At 37.3% G+C, this 24,646-nt stretch overlaps 1 protein-coding gene across 3 annotated transcripts in view; it reads right to left on the bottom strand.

Moving 5' to 3' along the window:
- The window catches only part of MALRD1 (MAM and LDL receptor class A domain containing 1), an 800,866-nt gene that overhangs the window by 649,531 nt on the left and 126,689 nt on the right, over positions 1–24,646 (bottom strand). For all 3 annotated transcript variants that reach the window (XM_046012349.1, XM_046012350.1, XM_046012351.1), the window contains exons 14-15: positions 17,592–17,712; positions 15,430–15,528 (exon numbers count right to left, since the gene is read on the bottom strand). In XM_046012349.1, coding sequence (XP_045868305.1) covers positions 15,430–15,528; positions 17,592–17,712 — 220 coding nt within the window. The remainder of the gene's footprint in view (positions 1–15,429; positions 15,529–17,591; positions 17,713–24,646) is intronic.

Below are 24,646 nucleotides of genomic sequence, written 5' to 3'. Positions count from 1 at the left end.
ACTATTATAATGTTATTAATTGCTCAATGTAAAAATATACACATTGTATCAGCAATAACCAAAAAGGAGGAAAAGAGGTAAAAGTGTAAAGTTTATAAATTTTATTGAAGTTATCAGTTTAAAATGAGGTGTTTTAAGTTTAAGATATTTTATGTAAGCTTCACTGTAACTACTAAGAAAATTACTGTAGTAATTACATAAAACCTGATAGGAAATCAAAGCACACTGATACCAAAATACACACACACACACACACACACACACACACAGGACTATTACTCAACCATAAAAAAGGAATGAAATCTTGCAAATTCATTCAAAAGAATGAAATCCGTGTTGCAACAACACGGATGGATCTTAGAGACTATAATGCTAAATAAAGCCAGTCAGTCAGAGAAAGACAAATCCCACATGATTTCACTCATATGTAGAATTTAAGAAACAAAACAACACAAAAAAGAGACAAACCTAAAACAGACTTTTAAATATAGAAAAACTGGTGGTTACCAGAGAGGAGGTGGGTGGGAGGATGGGAAGAAATGGGTGAAGCACATTAAGAGCACTTTCATCATGATGAGCACTAAGCAATGTCCGGAATTGTTGAATCACTATATTGTATACCTGAAACTAATGTAACACTGTGTGTTCGTTATAATGGAATTTTTTAAAATAAATTATTTTTTCAAGTTACAACCTCCCTCCCCACGTGGGCATCTCCCCTTTATCATTATCTGATTAATTTTTCTCCATACTATAAACATTTTACTTATTTCTTTTGTTATTGTCTACATTCCACTACTTAAACATAAATTCCACTATGGCAAAGAGTTTTTGTCATTTTGTTCAAGGTTCATTCCTGGCATATAAAAGGTGCTCAATAAATAATTGTTGAGTTAAAAAAAAGAAAATGCCCTAAATAAGAAAAGTCCAGGACCAGATAGCTTCACTGGTGAATTTTACCAAACATTTAAAAAAGAATTAACACCAATACTTCTCAAACTCTCCCATAAAATCAATGAGGAGGGAACACTCCCAAATTCATTTCAGAAGGCCAGCATTATCTTGATAACAAAATCAGAAAAAAAAATACTACAAGAAAAGAAAACTACAGGTCAGTATCCTGATGAATATAGAGGAAAAATTCTCAACAAAATACTAGCAAAAAATTCAGCAGCCATTGAAAGGATCATTCACCACAATCAACTGGGAATTATCCTGGGACAAAAGGATGGATCAAAATATGGAAATGGATCAATATGATACCTCACATTAATAGAATGAAAGAAAAGAATCCTATGATCATCTCAAAAGAGAAAAAGCATTTGACAAAATCAAACATTCATGAAAAAAAACAATTAACAAATAAGGTATGGAAGTAACATGTCTCAATATAATAGAGGCCATATATGACAAGTCCACAGCTAACATCACACTCAATAGTGAAAGGCTGAAAGCTTTTCCTCCAAGATCAGGAACAAGATAAGGTGCCCACTCTTACCACTCCTCTTCAATATAGTATTAAAAGTCCTAGCCAGAGCAATCAGTAAAGAAAAAGAATTAAAAGCCATCAGAATTCGAAAAGAAGATGCATGGTCTCAATTTGCAGATAACATGTCTTTATATAGAGAAAAATCCTAAAAACTCAACCAAAAGCCTGGTAGGCTAACCAACAAATTCAGTAAAGTTGCAGGATACAAAATCAATATACAAAAGTCAATAGGGTTTCTATACACTAACAACAAATTTTCTGAAAAATAAAGAAACTGATCCCACTTTATAATTACATCAAAACAATAAAATACTTAGGAATAAGTTTAACTGAGAAGTGAAAGATTTCTACCCTGAAATCTATAAGGCATTGTTGAAAGTCGTCTAGGAAGCCGTAAATAAATGAAGCTGTGCATTGAAAACATTGATACTATTAAAATGTCAATACTACCCAAAGCCATCTATAGAGTCAATGAAATCCCTATCAAGATTCCAAAGGTTTTGTTTGTTGGTTTTGATTTGTTTTGTTTTGTTATTTATCAGAAGTAGAAAAAACATTCCAAAACTTTATGTGGAAAACAAACAAACAACAACAAAACAAAAACCAAATAGGCAAAGAAATCCTGAGAAAAAAGAACAAAGCAGGAAACATCACACTTTCTAGTTTCAAGCCAAACTATAAAGCTCCAGTCACCAAAAGAGTATGGTACTGGCACGAAAGAGACCCATGGAAAGAACACAAAACCCAGAAATAGACCCAAACATATATGGTCAACTAATATATGAGAGGGAAGAAAAGACTACTCTAAAGAAAACGCAATCTCTTCAATAAATGATGCTGGGATAATTGGATATTCACATGTGAAAGAGTGAAAGTGGACCCATATTTTACATCACTCACAAAAATTAATCAAAAATGGATTAAGACTTAATTGTGAGACATGAAACTCCAAAAATAAAACATAGGACTAAATTTCCCTAACACAAGTCTTGGGGATCATTTTTTTAATATTAACACCTAACACACAAGCAACAAAAGCAAAAATAAGTAATAAATAATGCCATAGGACTACAGTAAACTAAAAACCTTCTGCACTCTAAAGAAATCATCCATAAGATTAAAAGACTACCTGCAAAAATGGGAAAAAATCTTCATAAACCATTTATCTCCTGCAAATTATAAAGAACTCATAAAGCTCAAGAGCAAAAATCAATTAAAAAATGGGCAAAGAGAGGAGTCAAGATGGCGGAGAAGTAGCAGACTGAGACTACATCAGGTAACAGGAGATCAGCTCGATAGCTTATCTAAACATTGCAAACACCTACAAATCCAACGGGAGAGCGAAGAGAAGAAGAACAGCAACTCTAGAAACAGAAAATCAACCACTTTCTGAAAGGTAGGACTGGCGGAGAAGTGAATCTAAAACGACGGGAAGATAGACCGCGGGGGAAGGGCCGGCTCCCGGCAAGCGGCGGAGCAACGGAGCACAAAATCAGGACTTTTAAAAGTCTGTTCCACTGAGGGACATTGCTCCAGAGGCTAAACCAGGGTGAAGCCCACACGGGCCCAGCGTGGCCCCAGGCCCCGCAGGGTCACAGAAGGATCGGGGGTGTCAGAGTGTCGGAGAGCTCGCAGGTATTAGAACGGAGAAGCCGGCTGCAGAGACAGAGCCGAGGACTGAACTCTCAGCTCGGGGTTACCTTGAACTGGTCGCGGGCTGGGTGAGCTCAGAGCGTGGCTAGAGGCTGGGGATACGGGAGTGATTGGGTGCTGTCCTCTGGGGGCGCACTGAGGAGTGGGGCCCCGGGCTCTCGGCTCCTCCGGGCCGGAGACTGGGAGGCCGCCATTTTCATTCTCGTCCTCCGGAACTCTACGGAAAGCGTTCAGGGAACAGAAGCTCCCAAAAGCGAACCCGAGCCGATTACTTAGTCCGACCGCCGGTAAGGGCGGTGCAATCCCGCCTCGGGCAAAGACACTTGAGAGTCACTACAACAGGCCCCTCCCCCAGAAGATCAACAAAATATCCAGCCAGGACGAAATTCATCTATCAAGGAGATAGCAGATTCAATTCCTAAGACAGCAGAGCAATTCCAGAGGAGGAGAGAGCAAAGCACGGAACTCATGGCTTTCTCCCCATGATTCTTTAGTCTTGCGGCTACTTCAAGTTTTTTTTTCTTTTTTCAATTTTTTTTCTTTTTTCTTTTTTCTTCTTCTGCTAAATTTTTTAAAACTTTTACCTTTTCTTTTTTAACATTTTTTGACTACTTCATCTAAATATATATATTTTTTCTTTCTTTTTTATATTTTTTTATTTGTCTTATTTTTTAAATTTTTTTCTTTTCTTTTTTTCTCTTTCTTTTTTTTCAGAACCTGTTTTTTATCCCCTTTCTCCCCCCCACAATTTGGGGTCTCTTCTGATTCGGTTAAAGCGCATTTTTCCGGGGTCTTTGCCACCCTTTTAGTAGTTTATTTGCTCCTTCATATCCTCTTATCTGGACTAAATGACAAGGCGGAAAAAATCACCACAAACAAAAGAACAAGAGACAGTACCGAAGGCTAGGGACCTAATCAACACAGACATGGGTAATATGTCAGATCAAGAGTTCAGAATGACGATTCTGAACATTCTAGCCGGGGTCGAAAAAGGCATGGAAGATATTAGAGAAACCCTCTCTGGAGATATTAAAGCCCTTTCTGGAGAAATTAAAGAACTAAAATCTAACCAAGTTGAAATCAAAAAAGCTATTAATGAGGTGCAATCAAAAATGGAGGCTCTCACTGCTAGGATAAATGAGGCAGAAGAAAGAATTAGTGATATAGAAGACCAAATGACAGAGAATAAGGAAGCCGAGCAAAAGAGGGACAAACAGCTACTGGACCATGAGGGGAGAATTCGAGAGATAAGTGACACCATAAGACGAAACAACATTAGAATAATTGGGATTCCAGAAGAAGAAGAAACAGAGAGGGGAGCAGAAGGTCTATTGGAGAGAATCATTGGAGAGAATTTCCCTAATATGGCAAAGGGAACAAGCATCAAAATCCAGGAGATGCAGAGAACCCCCCTCAAAGTCAACAAGAACAGGTCCACACCCCGTCACCTAATAGTAAAATTTACAAGTCTTAGTGACAAAGAGAAAATCCTGAAAGCAGCCCGAGAAAAGAAGTCTGTAACATACAATGGTAAAAATATTAGATTGGCGGCAGACTTATCCACAGAGACCTGGCAGGCCAGAAAGAGCTGGCATGATATATTCAGAGCACTCAACGAGAAGAACGTGCAGCCAAGAATACTCTATCCAGCTAGGCTATCATTGAAAATAGAAGGAGAGATCAAAAGCTTCCAGGACAAACAAAAACTGAAAGAATTTGCAAACACCAAACCAGCTCTACAGGAAATATTGAAAGGGGTCCTCTAAGCAAAGAGAGAGCCTAAAAGTAATAGATCAGAAAGGTACAGAGACAATATACAGTAACAGTCACCTTACAGGCTAATAATGGCACTAAATTCATATCTCTCAATAGTTACCCTGAATGTTAATGGGCTAAATGCCCCAATCAAAAGACACAGGGTATCAGAATGGATAAAAAAACAAAACCCATCAGTATGTTGCCTACAAGAAACTCATTTTAGACGCGAAGACACCTCCAGATTTAAAGTGAGAGGGTGGAAAACAATTTACCATGCTAATGGGCATCAGAAGAAAGCTGGGGTGGCAATCCTTATATCAGATCAATTAGATTTTAAGCCAAAGACTATAATAAGAGATGAGGAAGGACACTATATCCTACTCAAAGGGTCTGTCCAACAAGAAGATCTAACCATTTTAAATATCTATGCCCCTAACGTGGGAGCAGCCAACTATATCAACCAATTAATAACAAAATCAAAGAAACACATCAATAATAATACAATAATAGTAGGGGACTTGAACACTCCCCTCACTGAAATGGACAGATCATCCAAGCAAAAGATCAACAAGGAAATAAAGGCCTTAAATGACACACTGGACCAGATGGACATCACAGATATATTCAGAACATTTCATCCCAAAGCAACAGAATACACATTCTTCTCTAGTGCACATGGAACCTTCTCCAGAATAGATCACATCCTGGGTCACAAATCAGGTCTCAACCGGTATCAAAAGATTAGGATTATTCCCTGCATATTTTCAGACCACAATGCTCTGAAGCTACAACTCAATCACAAGAGGAAAGCTGGAAAGAACCCAAATACATGGAGACTAAACAGCATCCTTCTAAAGAATGAATGGGTTAACCAGGAAATTAAAGAAGAATTGAAAAAATTCATGAAAACAAATGATAATGAAAACACAACAGTTCAAAATCTGTGGGACACAGCAAAGGCAGTCCTGAGAGGAAAATATATAGCGGTACAAGCCTTTCTCAAGAAACAAGAAAGGTCTCAAGTACACAACCTAACCCTACGCGTAAAGGAGCTGGAGAAAGAACAAGAAAGAAACCCTAAACCCAGCAGGAGAAGAGAAATCATAAAGATCAGAGCAGAAATCAATGAAATAGAAACCAAAAAAACATAGAAAAAATCAATGAAACTAGGAGCTGGTTCTTTGAAAGAATCAATAGGATTGATAAACCCCTGGCCAGACTTATCAAAAAGAAAAGAGAATGGACCCAAATCAATAAAATCATGAATGAAAGAGGAGAGATCACAACTAACACCAAAGAAATACAGACAATTATAAGAACATACTATGAGCAACTCTACGCCAACAAATTTGACAATATGGAAGAAATGGATGCATTCCTAGAGACATATAAACTACCACAACTGAACCAGGAAGAAATAGAAAACCTGAACAGGTCCATAACCAGTAAGGAGATTGAAACAGTCATCAAAAATCTCCAAACAAACAAAAGCCCAGGGCCAGACGGCTTCCCAGGGGAATTCTACCAAACATTTAAAGAAGAACGAATTCCTATTCTCCTGAAACTGTTCCAAAAAATAGAAATGGAAGGAAAACTTCCAAACTCATTTTATGAGGCCAGCATCACCTTGATCCCAAAACCAGACAAGGATCCCACCAAAAAAGAGAACTACAGACCAATATCCTTGATGAACACGGACGCAAAAATTCTCACCAAAATACTAGCCAATAGGATTCAACAGTACATTAAAAGGATTATTCACCACGATCAAGTGGGATTTATTCCAGGGCTGCAGGGTTGGTTCAACATCCGCAAATCAATCAATGTGATACAACACATTAATAAAAGAAAGAACAAGAACCATATGATACTCTCAATAGATGCTGAAAAAGCATTTGACAAAGTACAGCATCCCTTCCTGATCAAAACTCTTCAAAGTGTAGCGATAGAGGGCACATACCTCAATATTATCAAAGCCATCTATGGAAAACCCACCGCAAATATCATTCTCAATGGAGAAAAACTGAAAGCTTTTCCGTTAAGGTCAGGAACATGGCAGGGATGTCCATTATCACCACTGCTATTCAACATAGTATTAGAAGTCCTAGCCTCAGCAATCAGACAACAAAAAGAAATTAAAGGCATCCAAATTGGTAAAGAAGAAGTCAAACTATCACTCTTCGCAGATGATATGATACTATATGTGGAAAACCCAAAAGACTCCACGCAAAAACTGCTAGAACTTGTACAGGAATTCAATAACGTGTCAGGATATAAAATCAATGCACAGAAATCAGTTGCATTTCTGTACACCAACAACAAGACTGAAGAAAGAGAAATTAAGGAGTCAATCCCATTTACAATTGTACCCAAAACTATAAGATACCTAGGAATAAACCTAACCAAAGAGACTAAGAATCTATACACAGAAAATTATAAAGTACTCATGAAAGAAATTGAGGAAGACACAAAAAAATGGAAAAATGTTCCATGCTCCTGGATTAGAAGAATAAATATTGTGAAAATGTCTATGCTACCTAAAGCAATCTACACATTTAATGCAATCCCTATCAAAATACCATCCATTTTTTCCAAGAAATGGAACAAATAATCCTCAAATTTATATGGAACCAGAAAAGACCTCGAATAGCCAAAGGAATATTGAAAAAGAAAGCCAAAGTTGGTGGCATCACAATTCCGGACTTCAAGCTCTATTACAAAGCTGTCATCATCAAGACAGCATGGTACTGGCACAAAAACAGACACATAGATCAGTGGAACAGAATAGAGAGCCCAGAAATAGACCCTCAACTCTATGGTCAACTAATCTTCGACAAAGCAGGAAAGAATGTCCAATGGAAAAAAGACAGCCTCTTCAATAAATGGTGCTGGGAAAATTGGACAGCCACATGCAGAAAAATGAAATTGGACCACTTCCTTACACCACACACAAAAATAGACTCCAAATGGATGAAGGACCTCAATGTGAGAAAGGAATCCATCAAAATCCTTGAGGAGAATGCAGGCAGCAACCTCTTCGACCTCAGCCGTAGCAACATCTTCCTAGGAACAACGGCAAGGGCAAGGGAAGCAAGGGCAAAAATGAACTATTGGGATTTCATCAAGATCAAAAGCTTTTGCACAGCAAAGGAAACAGTTCACAAAACCAAAAGACAACTGACAGAATGGGAGAAGATATTTGCAAACGACATATCAGATAAAGGGCTAGTATCCAAAATCTATAAGGAACTTAGCAAACTCAACACCCAAAGAACAAACAATCCAATCAAGAAATGGGCAGAGGACATGAACAGACATTTCTGCAAAGAAGACATCCAGATGGCCAACAGACACATGAAAAAGTGCTCCACGTCACTCGGCATCAGGGAAATACAAATCAAAACCACAATGAGATATCACCTCACACCAGTCAGAATGGCTAAAATGAACAAGTCAGGAAATGACAGATGCTGGAGAGGATGTGGAGAAAGGGGAACCCTCCTCCACTGTTGGTGGGAATGCAAGCTGGTGCAACCACTCTGGAAAACAGCATGGAGGTTCCTCAAAATGTTGAAAATAGAACTACCCTATGACCCAGCAATTGCACTCCTGGGTATTTACCCTAAAGATACAAACATAGTGATCCGAAGGGGCACATGTTCCCGAATGTTTATAGCAGCAATGTCTACAATAGCCAGACTATGGAAAGAACCTAGATGTCCATCAACAGATGAATGGATAAAGAAGATGTGGTATATATACACAATGGAATACTATGCAGCCATCAAAAGAAATGAAATCTTGCCATTTGCGACGACGTGGATGGAACTAGAGCGTATCATGCTTAGTGAAATAAGTCAATTGGAGAAAGACAACTATCATATGATCTCCCTGGTATGTGGACATGGAGAAGCAACATGGGGGGGTAGGGAGATAGGAGAAGAATAAATGAAACAAGATGGGATTGGGAGGGAGACAAACCATAAATGACTCTTAATCTCACAAAACAAACTGGGGGTTGCTGGGGGGAGGTGGGATTGGGAGAGGGGGAGCGGGCTATGGACATTGGGGAGGGGAGGCGAACCATAAGAGGCTATAGACTCTGAAAAACAACCTGAGGGTTTTGAAGGGTCAGGGGTGGGAGGTTGGGGCAACCTGAGGGTTTTGAAGGGTCAAGGGTGGAGGTGGGGGGAACAGGTGGTGGGTAATGGGGAGGGCACGTTTTGCATGGAGCACTGGGTGTTGTGCAAAAAGAATGAATACTGTTACGCTGAAAAAATAAATAAAATGGAAAAAAAAATGGGCAAAGAACATGAATAGACATTTCTCCAAAGAAGATATATAAAAGGCCAACAAATACATGAAAAGATATTCAACAGTACTGGTCATTAGGGAAATGCAAATTAAAGGCACAATATCACTTCACAACTGTTATAATGGCTACTACCAAAAGATGAGAACAAATATTGGCAAGGACATGGAGAAAAGGGAATCCCTGTGCACTGTGGTAGGAACAAAAATTGGTGCAGCCAATATGGAAAACAGCAGGGAAGATCCTCAAAAAAACTAAAACTAAGACTACCACATGATCCATCAATTCCACCTCTGGAAATATACTTGAAGGAAACAAAAATACTAACACAAAAAGGTATTTGCACCCCCATATTCATTGCAGCATTATTTATAATAGCCAAGACACAGAAACAACCTAAGTGTCTATCAGTGAGTTAATGGATAAAAAAGTAGTGGTATCCATACACATACACACACATGTATATATGTATAAACAATGGAATATTATTCTTTCATAACAAAAAAGAAAACCTACCATTTGCAACAACATGGATGGGTCTTGAAGACATGATGCTAAGTGAAGTAAGTCAGAGAGAGATAAATACTAAATGATCTCACTTATATGTAGACTCTAATATGAACTCACACAAAAAGACATTAGACTTGTGGTTACCAGAGGTGGAGGCTAAAGGGGGATGGGAGAAGAACTGGAGGAAGGTGATCAAAATATACAAACTTTCCAATTATAAGATAAGTAAGAACTAGGGATGTAAGCACAACGGGATGACCACAGCTAACACTGCTGTATGACAGAAACAGAAGTTATTATGAAAGTAAATCCTCAACTTTCTTACACAAAGAGAATACTGTTTTCCTTTTTTTTTTTTTTGTTTTTTCCTTTCTTTTTATTGCATCTGTACAAGAAGATGGATGTTAGCGGAACCCACAGTGGTAATCATTTCACGATGTAAGAAAATCAAACCCGCAGGGATATGCCCTAAACTTCTACCATGATGCATATCAATTATTTCTCAATACAACTGAAGGGGGAAAAAAGAACAGCAGACCTGTAGATAGCATTTACCATTCCAATGACAAATGACCCTTGGAAAATGACCATTTGACATCCTAGAGGCCTAAGGGCATGATGTCTCCTCCAAAAGTGAAGTCTTTATCTCTGGCTTGTCTCAATTTAATGATAACTCTGAGAGGATGAAAGGGCTGTGTGATGTGTGCTGAGAATGTGGAGTAGGGAGGCTGATAGCCTAGATTCAATATGGGGTTCCACCATTTATGGACCTGACATTAGGCAAAGATGCGCATTATAAAATTTATTAGTCTCAGGGCACCTGGGTGGCTCAGTGAGTTAAAGCCTCTGTCTTCAGCTCAGGTCATGATCTCAGGGTCCTGGGATAGAGCCCAGTATCCGACTCTCTGCTCGGCAGGGAGCCTGCTTCCCCCTCTCTCTCTGCCTGCATCTCTGCCTATTTGTGATCTCTGTCTGTGAAATAAATAAATAAAATTTTAAAAGTATATTTTAAATGAATAAATAAAATCTTTAAAATTAATAAATACATAGGGGCGCCTGGGTGGTTCAGTGGGTTAAGCCTCTGCCTTGGGCTCAGGTCATGATCCCAGGGTCCAGGGGTCAAGCCCCGCATCGGGCTCTCTGCTCAGCAGGGAGCCTGCTTCCTCCTCTCTCTCTGCCTGCTTCTCTGTGATCTCCCTCTGTCAAATAAATGAATAAAATCTTTTAAAAAAATAAATAAATACATAAATAAATTTTTTAGTCTCAGCTCCAAGTCTACCCTTCCCTCCCATGCTGGACTCTGTAAACATTTCTCTTCTGAGTAGCTCATACAATGTCTGGCTTTGTTAGTAGACAGCATAGGATGGATACCACAAAGCACAGTAGAAAGGTTCTTATGGTTCCAAAATACTTGGGTTTGTTTGTTTGCTTGTTCGTTTTTGCTTTTCCCCTGTGACTGCCAACAATTTAAAACAACCCAGTTATAGTGCCCCTTCAGTGAGTTTTGTAGATATCCTGGTGGATAATTTCTCCCTTGGCCCATGAGCTATTAACCAAATCTAGCTCACCCCACCAAATTTTTCTACCTTCCCATAGGTCCCAGTAACATCCTCTCCAATAAAGTTTTTTTTTAATTTTTTTCTACTAAAGTTTAAATCTCTCTGTTGGGATATGGGGAGTGGGGTGCACTCATTCAAGCCAATTCCTTCCGTGGATTGTCTGTCTCAGCACTAGAAGTAGTAGTTGGTCCCCACATTTGCCATTCCTTTCTTTACTGTTCTTTTATTTTATTTTATTTTTTTGTAGGTAACCACTTTTTCAAATTACGTAATTCTTTTTATTACATTTTTCTTGCTCAAATTACTAGTGTGGTTTCCGTTGCCTGAATGGACACTAACTGTTAAGAAAGTCCGTAAAATTAAGCTAATAATACTGACTTCTTAGACTGGTTTTGATTTTTACAGAGTTCATATAAAGTTCTTGAAACCATTTACATTCGGTAACAGTCTTAATGTATGCAGAGACAGGCTTACAACTGTTAATCCCTGGCAGAACTTTCAGTAGATCATTCTTCTAACAAGAAAAAAACAGAACATTTTTAAAGAAATTCCTGCTGAGAAATTATCTACCTTCTAAAGAACATTCTCCAATCCTTGTAACAGCACATTGTTTACACCTCTATTCACATTATAATTACAGTGCAACAGTATTATATACAAAGTATTTCTTACCCAATGCACTAAGCTTCTTGAGGGAAATCATCACATTTTATTCTTCACTGAATCTCTTGGAATAGGATAGAAGCTTGATATATGTTTGTGAGGACCCAGAGCATGGCTAAGTTGCCGACCTATCACAACCCAACAATGCCCCTGATTTTTCTCACCATCCTGACCTATGTTCTGCATGGATGGCTGAGTCTTTCCAATGTTATGCTCCATGAAGCTTCATAAAAATGTCCATGTCCCTATGCTGTCTTGAGTAAAAATACTTGAGTTTCATTTCAGGTATGGGTGATAAGTAAAATGTGGGATTTTTTTTTTTTTTAATTTTTATTTATTTATTTGACAGCGAGAGACAGGAGATCACAAGTAGGCAGAGAGGCAGGCAGAGAGAGAGAGAGGGAAGCAGGCTCCCCGCGGAGCAGAGAGCCCAATGTGGGACTCGATCCCAGGACCCTGAGATCATGACCTGAGCCGAAGGCAGCGGCTTAACCCACTGAGCCACCCAGGCGCCCAAAATGTGGGATTCTTATAAGCTTCCCTCTTGCCTGACTTCTGTGTCTTCTACAGGTATTATCTAAATAATTTTGCAAAAGAGTGTTCACCAACTTCTTCTCCCCTTCTTTTCCTTCTTTAATATCTTCCCAGGTATGGTAGGATAACTTTAGGGCTATGTAAGGGTAATGCAGAACGATGGATACACTGCCTTCAGAAAGAAACTTAAAGGAAACCCTTAAAAATTTTAAAACATATCGAACTAGCCAAGATCTATAGTTTTATGACCAACTGATTTACTGGTACACTACAGTTTGAAGGAGCATTCTTAAGTATTGTATAGTCTTCTGCCATTAGCTGTACTTGAGTGGCAACTGTTTAGAATAAGAGTGAGCATTCTTATATACCCACAAAGAATAAAGGAATACTTATCATATAATCTTATTGTCTTTTGAGTTCTATATTGCATTTATTTTAAATTCTATACTCCAACACAGCAAAACTGAAGGAAAGAGGTATCTTCATTTTTCTGCTACTGTTTTTAAAGCTAATCTGGTTTGCTTTCAACTGCAAGTCATTTTAGTTTTATAGCAGTCTCCATTCTGGTGCTCTTCATTAAATATTCACTTGAGTAGTGTGTACTTTATATTCAGAGTAGATATGCACAGTAGTCCCCCTTGTCTGCGGTTTTGCTCTCCCTGGTTTCAGTTAACCAAGGTCAACTGTCTGAGGGAGCAGATGATCCTTACTCTGATGAAAGGTCAAAAGGTCAATACTAGGCTGCTTTTTAGTTTTGTTAATTGTTTCCTTGGCTGCACAGAAGCTTTTTATTTTCATGTATTCCCAATCCTTTATTTTTGTTTTTATTTCCCTTGCTTCAGAAGACATATCTAGAAAATGTTGTTTTGGCTGATGCCAGAAACATCAGAGAATTTGTGCTCTCTTCTAGGACTTTTATGGTTTCCGGTCTCACATTTATGTTTTAATCAATTTTGAGTTTATTTTTGTGTGTGGTGTCACAAAGTGGTCCAGTTTTCCAGCTTCACTCGTTTGCATGTAGCTGACCAGTTTTCCCAATCCCCTTTGTTGAAGAGACTATCTTTTTCCCATTGGATATTCTTGTATCTTTTATTGAAGATTGAGAATATAATCATTGGTTTATTTCTGGGTTTTCTATTCTGTTCCATTGATCTATGTGTCTATTTTTGTGTCAGTAGCATCCTGTTTTGATTACTATAGCTTTGTAATATAACTTGAAGTCTGGAATTACACTTTCAGTTTTCTTTTTAAAAATTTCTTTGACTATTTGGGGTCTTTAATGGTTCCATATAAATTTTAGAATTTTTTATTCTAGTTCTGTGAAAAATGCTGTTGATATTTCATAGGGTTTGTATTAAATCTATAGATTGCTTTGGATACTACGGACATTTCAACAATATTTGTTCTTCCAATCCATGAGCATAGAATGTCCTTCCATTTTTTGTGTTGTCTTCAACTTCTTTCAACAGTGTTTTAGAGTTTTCAGAGTACAGGTCTTTTACCTCTTTGCTTACATTTATTCCCTGTGTCTTATTATTTTTCATGTAACCTACTGAATGGAGAAAATATTTGCACATGACATATCTTATAAAGCATCAGTATCCAAAATACATAAAGAAATTACACTCAACACCAAAAAAAAAAAAAAAAAAAAAAAAGTAATCCAATTAAAAAATGGGTAGAAGACATGAACAGACATTTCTCCAAAGACAACAACCAGCTGGCCAGAAGGTACATGAAAAATGCTCAACATCTCTTTCATCATCAAGGAAGGACAAACCAAAACTAGAAGGTATCACCTCACATCTGTCAGAATAGCTAAACTCAAAAGCACAGGAAACAAATGTTGATGAGGACGTAGAGAAAAAGGAACCCTTGTGCACTGTTGGTAGGAATGCAAACTCTTGCACCAACTGTGGAAAACGATATGGAGGTTCTTCAAAAAGCTAAAAATAGAACTACCCTATGATCCAGTAATCCCAGTACAAAGAATACAAAAACAGTAATATAAAGGGATATATGCACCCATATGTTTATAGCAGCACTATTTACAACAGCCATGCTATGAAAGCAGCCCAAGTATCCATCGATTGATGAGTAGATAAAGAAGATGTGGTTTAGAGATACTAACAGAATATTATTCAGCCATAAAAAAGAATGAAATCTTGCCATTTGCAATAACATGGATGAAGCTAGAGTATAATGTTATGCAAAACAACTCAATCAGAGAAAAACAAATAACATGATAACATGATTTCACTTATATTTGGAATTTAAGAAACAAAACAAATGAACAAAGGGAAAAATAGAAAGAGACAAAACAAGAAACATACTCAACGACAGAAAACAGACTGATGGTTATGGCGGGGGGTGGGGGGAGTAAAATAGTGATAGTGAAATAGGTGATGGGAATTAAGGAATGCATTTGTCCTAATGAGAACTGGGTGTTGTAAGTAAGTGCTGAGTTGCTGTATTGTACACCTGAAACTAATATAACACTGTACGTTAACATACTGGAGTTCATTTTTTTTTTTTAAAGTCAACAGTAGCTTAACACTGTGTCACAATAACTAATTATTTATCTCACTTCATCTAATCAAGCAGGCATTTTATCAACTTACAACATCACAAGAAGAGTAAGTACAATGAGATATTCTGAGAGAGAAACGGACTACATTCACATAACTTTTATTATAGTACACTGTTATAATTGTTCTATTATTGTTAATTTCTTACCATTCTTAACTTATAAATTAAACGTTATCACAGATATGTATATACAGGAATAAACATAGAGTACATTGGATTTGGTACTATCTGTGGTTTCGGGCAACCACTGGGGGTCTTGGAATGTATCCTCTGTGGATAAGGTGAGGGGGGACCACTGTGCACATAAATTTTAACCAATGACTAACTACTAAAGGGACTAAGTAATTAAAGTACTGGCTCACCAAAATTGGCTTCATCTGTTCCATTTGAGCAGTCAGATGGAAAGTCACAGAATCTGCTGGATGAAATATAGCCTGCATCTTCATGTGACAGAAATCCACCTTCAAAAAAAAAAAAAAAAAAAAAAAAGAGATGGAGAGGATAAAACATACTCTTCCCCTTCAATAAATGGAATGCGTAATTATTTTAGGAACACTAGTTTTTAAATACGCTAGAGACACAGAAGCTAGATCAAAAAACCAAATCAGAGTAGTTTTCTCCTTTCGTCTTGTGTATGGTGCTTCAAATGTATATGGCAGGCACTAGAATTGCACTGAAGATCTTACAGCCATTTGCATGCTGATTAAAGCTTTCAAAGGCTTTAATTCAAACACAGGGTCTAGGTGAATCTCTGGCCATTCTGCCCCACAAGTATAACATAATTCATTACCAGTGGGATTTTGCTTACTTTTTAAAAGCCTATTACAGTCCCATTCTAAACTTCTGCTGGGTGATAATACTAAATTCTACAAAGGAGATCTTATAATGACCTACTGGCCAAATTTGCAAAAACAGTAAGAAAGCTTTTTTTTTTTTTCCCCTCTCTCTTTGTGTACAATAATTGACCTTTCAGGAAAAATTCATATAATTTTGGTCTGATTAGAATTATGCTCTACCCAACTACGATGGGGTTTGGATAAAAGCACACATAAATTGAGTTTTGATTTAATTTCTGAAGAGAATTCTCTGTAAGTGAGATCAAGCACTCTCAGAGACTTCTGCTAAGGTTAATTTTAGTGATGATTTAAAACTTTTAACCACAGTCTTGCCTCCAGTTACATTCTCTTCAATGTCAACTTTCTCCTATTCCAATTCTGGTGATGCAGTATTTGATTAGGAGAAGGAAAAGTGTTTAATTAAATAACAGAAATAAGGTAACACTGGTTAACCCTCAAAAACTCAATCATTTAAATTAAAAAAAAAAAAAACCTCAATCATTAAATCTGCTGCTTTGCATTCCCCGATGTCTATCAGAACTACACACATACTCAGAGCTTAGAACGGTTTATTATATTCAGAACACATATTCTGACTAAAGTAAATACACAGGACAATATAAAGTTAGTATGGAGAATTATATAATCTCACCAATGAAAGAGGTCTTTACTAAAAGACTACTAATTAGAAGTTCTTCAATGTAGTTCTCAGTCCAGAATTGTTTCTGCTATAGTACCCTCAATTACTGCATTTAGCTCATGTAAGAATTCAGCTTTTCCACTTTCTGCATATGTTCTTTAATAAAACATAACTTCAGAATATAAAATGTGCCTGATTTTTAAATGCAAGTAACATTCATGTATATAAAGAAAAATAAAATGTGATCATTTTCAGGCAAAATCTTTAACGTTGTCTGTTTCCTAACAGACTCGGGGGTAGGAGTGGTCAAAGGGAAAGATCAATCAGTGTTAAAATGACAGGTAACTGCAGGCACAGTGCACGTTCTCAGAACCTAACAATGGCTCGATTTTCCAAAAATGCCTATTTGACTATCGGGGATTCATTTTTATGACAATCTTTTGTCGTCTTAATTGAAATGCTCTACAAAATATTTAGTCAAAGAACTGGCCAGACTCCATCTGTTACTTGAAAATATATGCTCTAAATTTAAAGAGAATTTTAAGATCAAGATTTAAATGTTTGGCTGGCCTTAAGTCACTTTTCCAAACATAGCAAGTTTTTTGAACTCCTAGGTGATTCTGAACATGAATTTCATTATATATTCATTAGAAGTGCCAAATAAAATTAAAATAGAATTAAATTTTTATAGAAGTGTTTTTAAAACATGCAAAATGATGAGAATTCTTTCATATTTCTTATAACTAAAAAACTGTGACAATTTTAGCCACAAGCATTGAATATTACTGGAAAAGTCTATAAGGCCTAAGCTGTGATACAGCTCATGTATATATGGATATATATATGGATATATATATATGCACACACATATATATATATATTTTTAAGCATGTTGTAGTTTTCAAGGATATGTGATAGAATCCACATCCTGGTATTAGCTATTCATGGACTATATTACTGAAGGACTCTTTATATTTTAAATTTTGTTATCAGGAGGAACTAATTTTTTCAATGTTTAAAACGTCAGTGACCGCAAGAAAAAACTTACCTTTCTTTAGTATGCTGGTACCTGGAAGTGATTTATTGGAAATTTCACATTCTTGGGATATACTGATGTCATCTAGGGCAACAGTAGCATTTGATGATAAAACAGTAGCTTCCAAAATCAACTATAATTACAGAAAAACAAATTATTAAAAATACACCATAGATGTCTTACAATCCTATACTTTGTGTGGAGAAGCTCATTTGCATCTGTCCCACCTTCTAATCTAATTTTAGAACACTGTTTTGACCAGAATGTTCAAATTATAAATTTATAAAGTCACAGCAGCTTTGACAGAATCTTATGTAACCTTAATGTCTTAGGTAACCTCGTTTCAATTAAAAGTTGAAACATTCATCACTCCTGAAGAGTTGCCTTCCCATTGGAGCCATTAAGAGTCATATGCATTTAAAATTAGTTCTTTGAGTTAATCAACTGTGTGGTTTACATCTCAATTTAATTGAGATACGAATTCATTCATAATGGGTCTGCTGGAGGCAATGATTCATTTTCATATCAGAATATTTAAATACTAATACATATTATGTATATATACAGAAACTTACTTGGTGAGGGAAAGCACAAAATCAATAATCACATACAGTGGTTAATAATATTCATAAGTTAAAGCACTCAGAGGCATCTACTTCAGTGTAATTTATTCTGATACTCTGAATAATGGCGGATATAATTTGTTTTCTTTCTTGTTAATCACATTATTACATTGTTAATCTACCATCTTAAAAGAGAGAGAGAGAGAAATTTTGTCTCAAGTCAAAGACATGTAGCAGGACCACCTGTCCAGGACACTGTAGGTGGTGCATCTCGGTCTTAAAAGAGAGGACCTCAGATCCCAAAGATCTTTTGATTTACTTGGTATGACGCATTAACAGCTACACTACATCCCAAGTGCTATACAAAGAGATATGTTTAAGATGCTATGAGAACCGAAGAAAAACACTTTATTATTTCTGCCAAGAATGTGAGACAAAAGTTGAAAAAAAAAAGTTGGTAAAAATACGAATTACGTAACAACCAATAACTAATTACCTAATAATAGCTCCTCAGTTGTAACTGCCACTTCAGATTTTGTTAGAGAAGCTGGTAACATTACAAGCAAAAGCAAGGAGACGCGGACGTGCGCGGTATCTTTAGAACACTCTGGGTGAAATGCTTGCTTTCGCAGTACATGGGCAAGAACACTAGCGGTGCTATAGGATGATGGGTTTTGAGACATGCTACCCCCAAATATGGTGCACCTTGGCATAATCAGTATTTCGAGCTGGAGGAATTTAGGAAGGGGCATGTGCAGGATGGACTCTCTGATCTTCCCTCGTGTGAGGGAAGGGGTATCCTTATTTCAGAGGACAGAAGGACACACAAGCAGAGGAATCTGAATCCTCACCTGCCTAAGTTTCTCCCAGTTGATCACACTTCGCTCATACTCTTTACCCCATCATATCTTCCCATGACTGTCTGTTCTTCATCAAAACACTGCATGAAAAGGCTTAGGATTAACTGTTTCTTTATTACTGGTCTTTATATCCTTATTAGGGCCCCAATGTCATGTAAGACTTGTATTAAATAGTTTTATACACTTTCTCCTTCAATCTGCTTTATTAGTTTAATTTTCAGGCCCAGCCAGAAACCGTAAGAGAATATATTTTCCTCCTATACACAGGAGTATAGGATTTTAAGAGAACGATAAATGAATTAATAGTAATAGGTACAACAGCCTGAAATCAAGAACTGGTGCAGCCCAGTTGGAGGGCAATTCGATGTTATCTATTAAAAAGAAAAATGGCATGGAGGACATTAGGAGAAGGAAGGGGGAAATGAAGCGGGGGAAATCAGAAGGGAGATAAACCATGAGAGACTATGGACTACAGAAAACAAACTGAGGGTTTCAGAGGAGTGAGGGGTGGGCAGTTGTGTTAGCTCGGTGATGGGTAGTAATGAGGGCACGTACTGCATGGAGCACTGGGTGTGATACTCAAACAATGAATCATGGACCACTACATCAAAAACTAATGATGTACTGCATGGTGACTAACAGTATAATAATAAAAAAAAAATAGTACAGACTACAAAAATTAAACCCACTTCTCAGCATTTATGCTAGAGACACACTCATCAGCATGTATGTGAAAACCTGTCCAGAATGTTTACTTCAATATTGGTTTTAATAGAAAATAAATGGAAACAATTTAAACACCAATCAAAAAAATACATAGTTATACAGACCACCAGTAACCATGCCAGTTAAAAATAATACCTCTATGTGCTAATACGGACAGAACCTCAATATGTCTGAGTGAAAAATTACAGAAAAAAAAGTTTATGATCAGATACTACTTAGGCTAAAAACACAATGGTTTTGATTTCTAGATACAGTGGTACATACATACACATTACATAAATAGAACAGGGTTCAGAAGTAAAAATGAACTAATGTCTATGCTAACCTCAAGATAAAGACTATAATAAGAGGTGAAAGAGGTCAGAAGAGACCATAGCCTTATCTGCAATTTTTGATGAGATATATATACATAGTTTTAATGATTTTTAAAATTCTTATTAGAACTGTTTTTGTGTAGAGTCTTAACCAACTAAGGCACTTGGCCTTCATCCATATGGCAGAAAATAACAACAGCTTTTAAGGAAAGATTTTGACAGAGTATCTACAGACACTGTAATTGAAAAAAATATTATGCTTATTAGCACCATTAAGTTATAGCAATCTATACAAAACTTTATTTTTTTTTCCATTTTATTTATTTTTTCAGCCTAACAGTATTCATTCTTTTTGCACAACACCCAGTGCTCCATGCAAAACGTGCCCTCCCCATTACCCACCACCTGTTCCCCCAACCTCCCACCCCTGACCCTTCAAAACCCTCAGGTTGCCCCAACCTCCCACCCCTGACCCTTCAAAACCCTCAGGTTGTTTTTCAGAGTCCATAGTCTCTTATGGTTCGCCTCCCCTCCCCAATGTCCATAGCCCGCTCCCCCTCTCCCAATCCCACCTCCCCCCAGCAACCCCCAGTTTGTTTTGTGAGATTAAGAGTCATTTATGGTTTATCTCCCTCCCAATCCCATCTTGTTTCATTTATTCTTCTCCTATCCCCCTACCCCCCCATGTTGCTTCTCCATGTCCTCATATCAGGGAGATCAACAAAATATACAGCGGACAAAACTTTATTTTTTAAAGATTTTTATTTATTTATTTGACAGAGAGATCACAAGTAGGCAGAGAGGCAGGCAGAGAGAGAGAGAGAAGCAGGATCCCTGCCAAACAGAGAGCCAGATGCGGTACTCGATCCCAGGACCCTGAGATCATGACCTGAGCCGCAGGCAGAGGCTTAACCCACAGAGCCACCCAGGTGCCCCATGGACAGCTTAAATTTTAAAAGATTTTTCCTTTCACCCATTACTAGAAATCATCCTCGATTGAAGTCAATTAAAATACAGATGCTTAATTCTTCACTCATTAGACAAGCCTTTATTAACCACCATATTGGAAGCCCTGCACAACTTCTAAAAAGAGTGGGGGGGGAGAATGCTTGGGGCACTTCTCTGTGCCTCTAAAGAGGTACATGGGGTGCCTGGGTGGCTCAGTGGGTTAAGCCTCTGCCTTCAGCTCAGGTCATGGTCTCAGGGTCCTGGGATCAAGCCCCGCATCGGGCTCTCTGTTCAGCGGGGAGCCTGCTTCTCCTTCTCTGCCTACTTGTGATCTTTCTCTCTCTCTGTCAAATAAATAAATAAATAAAATCTAAATAAATAAATAAATAAAGAGGTACATGAAGTGATTGGGACCCTGGCAGGAGTTGAAATAGAATTGTGGAATAGGTCTGTAAAATATGGTTATATCATTTTGTCTGAAGGGAACTACTAGACTTTCAGATATTCATATTAAAATGTTAATATAAAACTACATCCAAAGCCAAATAAAAATCACATTGGGTCATGTACACCTTGTTTACTTCCATATTATTCAATTCAGAACTCTAAAATGAAAAATTATAACTCTACCATGAATTAAAGTCTTCCAAATTTAAAAAGAAAAATGGTCACTTCCTTTAAAAATGTATCTTATAGCTGTAAATAATACCATCAAATGATTCCAGAATCATCTTGGCTATTTCTGTTTTCTATTGCTTGTTTCAACTAAGTCGATCCTTTGATTTGTGACCAAAGGCAGTTTTCCTTCAGGAAATACAGGACCAATTAATAATCAGTAAGTGAGAAAGAGTTCACGCAGAAGAAATGTTTCAACCATGGGTATTTCAAGCACAAATGAAAGAGAAGTGAAAACCTCATTTTTTAAGATTCTCAAGAAAATCTGAGAATTTAAATTCTAAGTTATATGCAGAAGTCTCTCCCTTCTAAAACTATTGCTCAGGATCATGCTGCTATTTGTTTTATTCAGTGATATCATACTACTCCCTGAAAGAGCAAAATCATTTCTGGTTTTTGCTTTCAGGAACCAAACAACTTAGAAATGTTGCTTATATTCCAGTGATTACTTTTTATATCTGAAAAACCAAGGTAAGCCTTTCCAGAGAAATACTCAACTAGCACGTTTAGATTGTGGTTCTTTGATATCTTGTTTTTTAAAAAAAGGAGTAAGAACAACAACAAAAAATAGAAATCTAAGAGGTAATGGGGAAAGTAGATAATATAAGATAAATGGGAATATAGTAATTTTTGAATGATGGTATCAATAATAAGAGCAACCACAAACATTATTTAAAGCTTACTGTATACGAAGGACATTCATTTGTTCTAACCCTGTGAAGACGTGCTATTTTCATTCTCATGTTAAAGCAAAAGAAACAGAAGCTTCAGAGGTGAAGTAACTGGTTAAAGGTCATCTATCTCATAAATAAGATATGTAACCAGAGCCATTAAGGATTAGGCTATATTGCAGGGCTAGAATAAAATAAAAAGATAACTGGCCTTTAGCAGATGCTACAGACCAGAGCTGTCTCGTAGAACAATATTCAGTGCAGCCCTAAATTAAGAAGGCTGAGGAGGTTGTAACTTCATAGAGACCACACCAGCTTTTACTATTGTATTATAAATCTTACCCTTCACTGAATCTTCAAATAATGTCAGGAAATTGTTATTGATTTATATCATTGACTGATAAAGAATGAACACGATATCAATCATTGTGGAAAATTTCACAAAAGGGTCATTTCAAACTGAAGTCTAAAATATGATACAATTATGTATTAATAGGAAACCTGAAAAAAGTACATCAGCTGGAAATCAATGGACAGTATTCAGAAAAAGAACCACCTTTCGAAAGTAAAACTAAGAACAGCAGTTAGAGGAAGAAGAAATTGTAAAGGAGTACATTTCTGTAAAAACTCAACATATCCAATGAGCGAGCCAAGTTAAAACAGATTAAAAAGAATACTATCGGGGCACCTGTGTGGCTCAGTGGGTTAAAGCCTCTGCCTTCGGCTCAGGTCATGATTCCAGGGTCCTGGGATCGAGCCCCTCATCGGGTTTTCTGCTCTGCGGGGAGCCTGCTTCCTCCTCTCTCTCTGCCTACCTCTCTGCCTAGTTGTGATTTCTCTCTGTCAAATAAATTAAAAAAAAAAAAAAAAGAATACTATTAACTACCTGACTTACATTCTTCTAATAAAAAAACATACAGGAAAGGGAGACACTATGGAAATGGTGTTAATTTGCTGTTCTTATGAAATAAAGAGCAAGCCTTATCCTTTTCCACCAGGAGAACAAAAGCCCTACCTACCTAAGGATGTTTATTTCCTAAGAAACTCAAAGTGATTTGTACTCTGTTGGGCGGTATACAAGAGACATCAAAAGGCCGACACTGCATCAAGAGTTCATGGCTACAAGGGGACACAGAGGTCATACGGGTTGATGCCTTTCTCGTTTCCAGTGTTTGGATTGGGAGACGCTGTATACGTACGTTCAGAGTTCAGTCACTTTGAAGGACAGTCAGCTGATGACTCAGGTAACTCTTAAAGAATTCAGTCTACTAAAGTGGCAAAGAAGCCCATTCCCAAGAATGTAAACTTTAAATATCTGAATATTTTAAAAAGCTAAAGTGACTATTTATAGGTAGAGTATCTGCTGCAGTTGTGGCTAAAAGAATAAAGGAGAATTGCATCTACCTAGAATTCTAGCTAGAATCCTCATGCAGAAATCCAGGTTTCTCAATAAGCATTTACAGAAATCAGGTTAAAGCCAACATAAGATCTGCAATTTTTTTTTCCCCAGCAGAGGACAAGAAAAGGAGTAGAAACGGGTGCAAAGAGAACAAAAGCTGTATCTTCATATGCAAACAGGTATCATGTTATAAGCAAGCAGAATGCTCACAGTTCATTCTGAGGTGCAAATACAGGAGAGTTGCCTCTGTATTTTCTGCTTGTTAGAAATATTTAATATATATGTAGTAATAATGTATTAAATACTACCATGCGTACATGTGACTGTGTGTATTTATGTAGCGTGTACACGTGTGTGTCTGCATAAATTCGGGACTGATTCACTCCAGAATGTGGACATGGGACCACATCCCTTCCCAAAGCCTTCGGGGCCAGCTGGGTTTTGAAATTTGACTAGTTCAGAGTTGAGAATGTCCATCTAACACTTAGCGTGTGTATTCTGGGAGCAGCACTCTCTAATCGAGCATCTCACCGAACGAGTGGCCTGAACACCTACCTCATACAGGTTCAGGTGAGGTTAAGTCTTGCCTCCAAATTGTTTTTCAAAAGCTTACCATTCTCCAAATTTTAACTTTCCAAATTGTTGGTTAGAGATTGTGGACCTACACTGGGCTTCTTGATGATGAAATCTGAGGGAATTCTTCCTCTTTTTTACTTGCAGTTTCTAAAACAAATATACTGTAGCCAAGTAATGGAATTAAGGAGGACAGAGGCAGAGACTAAAAGGTCCTCTGGGGCAAAAGAAGACCTAGCAAGAACCCGGAGCCATTCAGAAAAACATCACAAATCCACTGCTGCCCAATTACAAAATCCCATCAAACCACCAGTCACCCTACAAACCAGTTCATATGC

The sequence above is a fragment of the Meles meles genome, chromosome 7, assembly GCF_922984935.1.
Source record: "Meles meles chromosome 7, mMelMel3.1 paternal haplotype, whole genome shotgun sequence".
NCBI classification, from domain to species: Eukaryota; Metazoa; Chordata; class Mammalia; order Carnivora; family Mustelidae; genus Meles; species Meles meles.
Note: the sequence above shows the minus strand (reverse complement) of the source record. Positions and strands in the feature narration are given on the sequence as shown.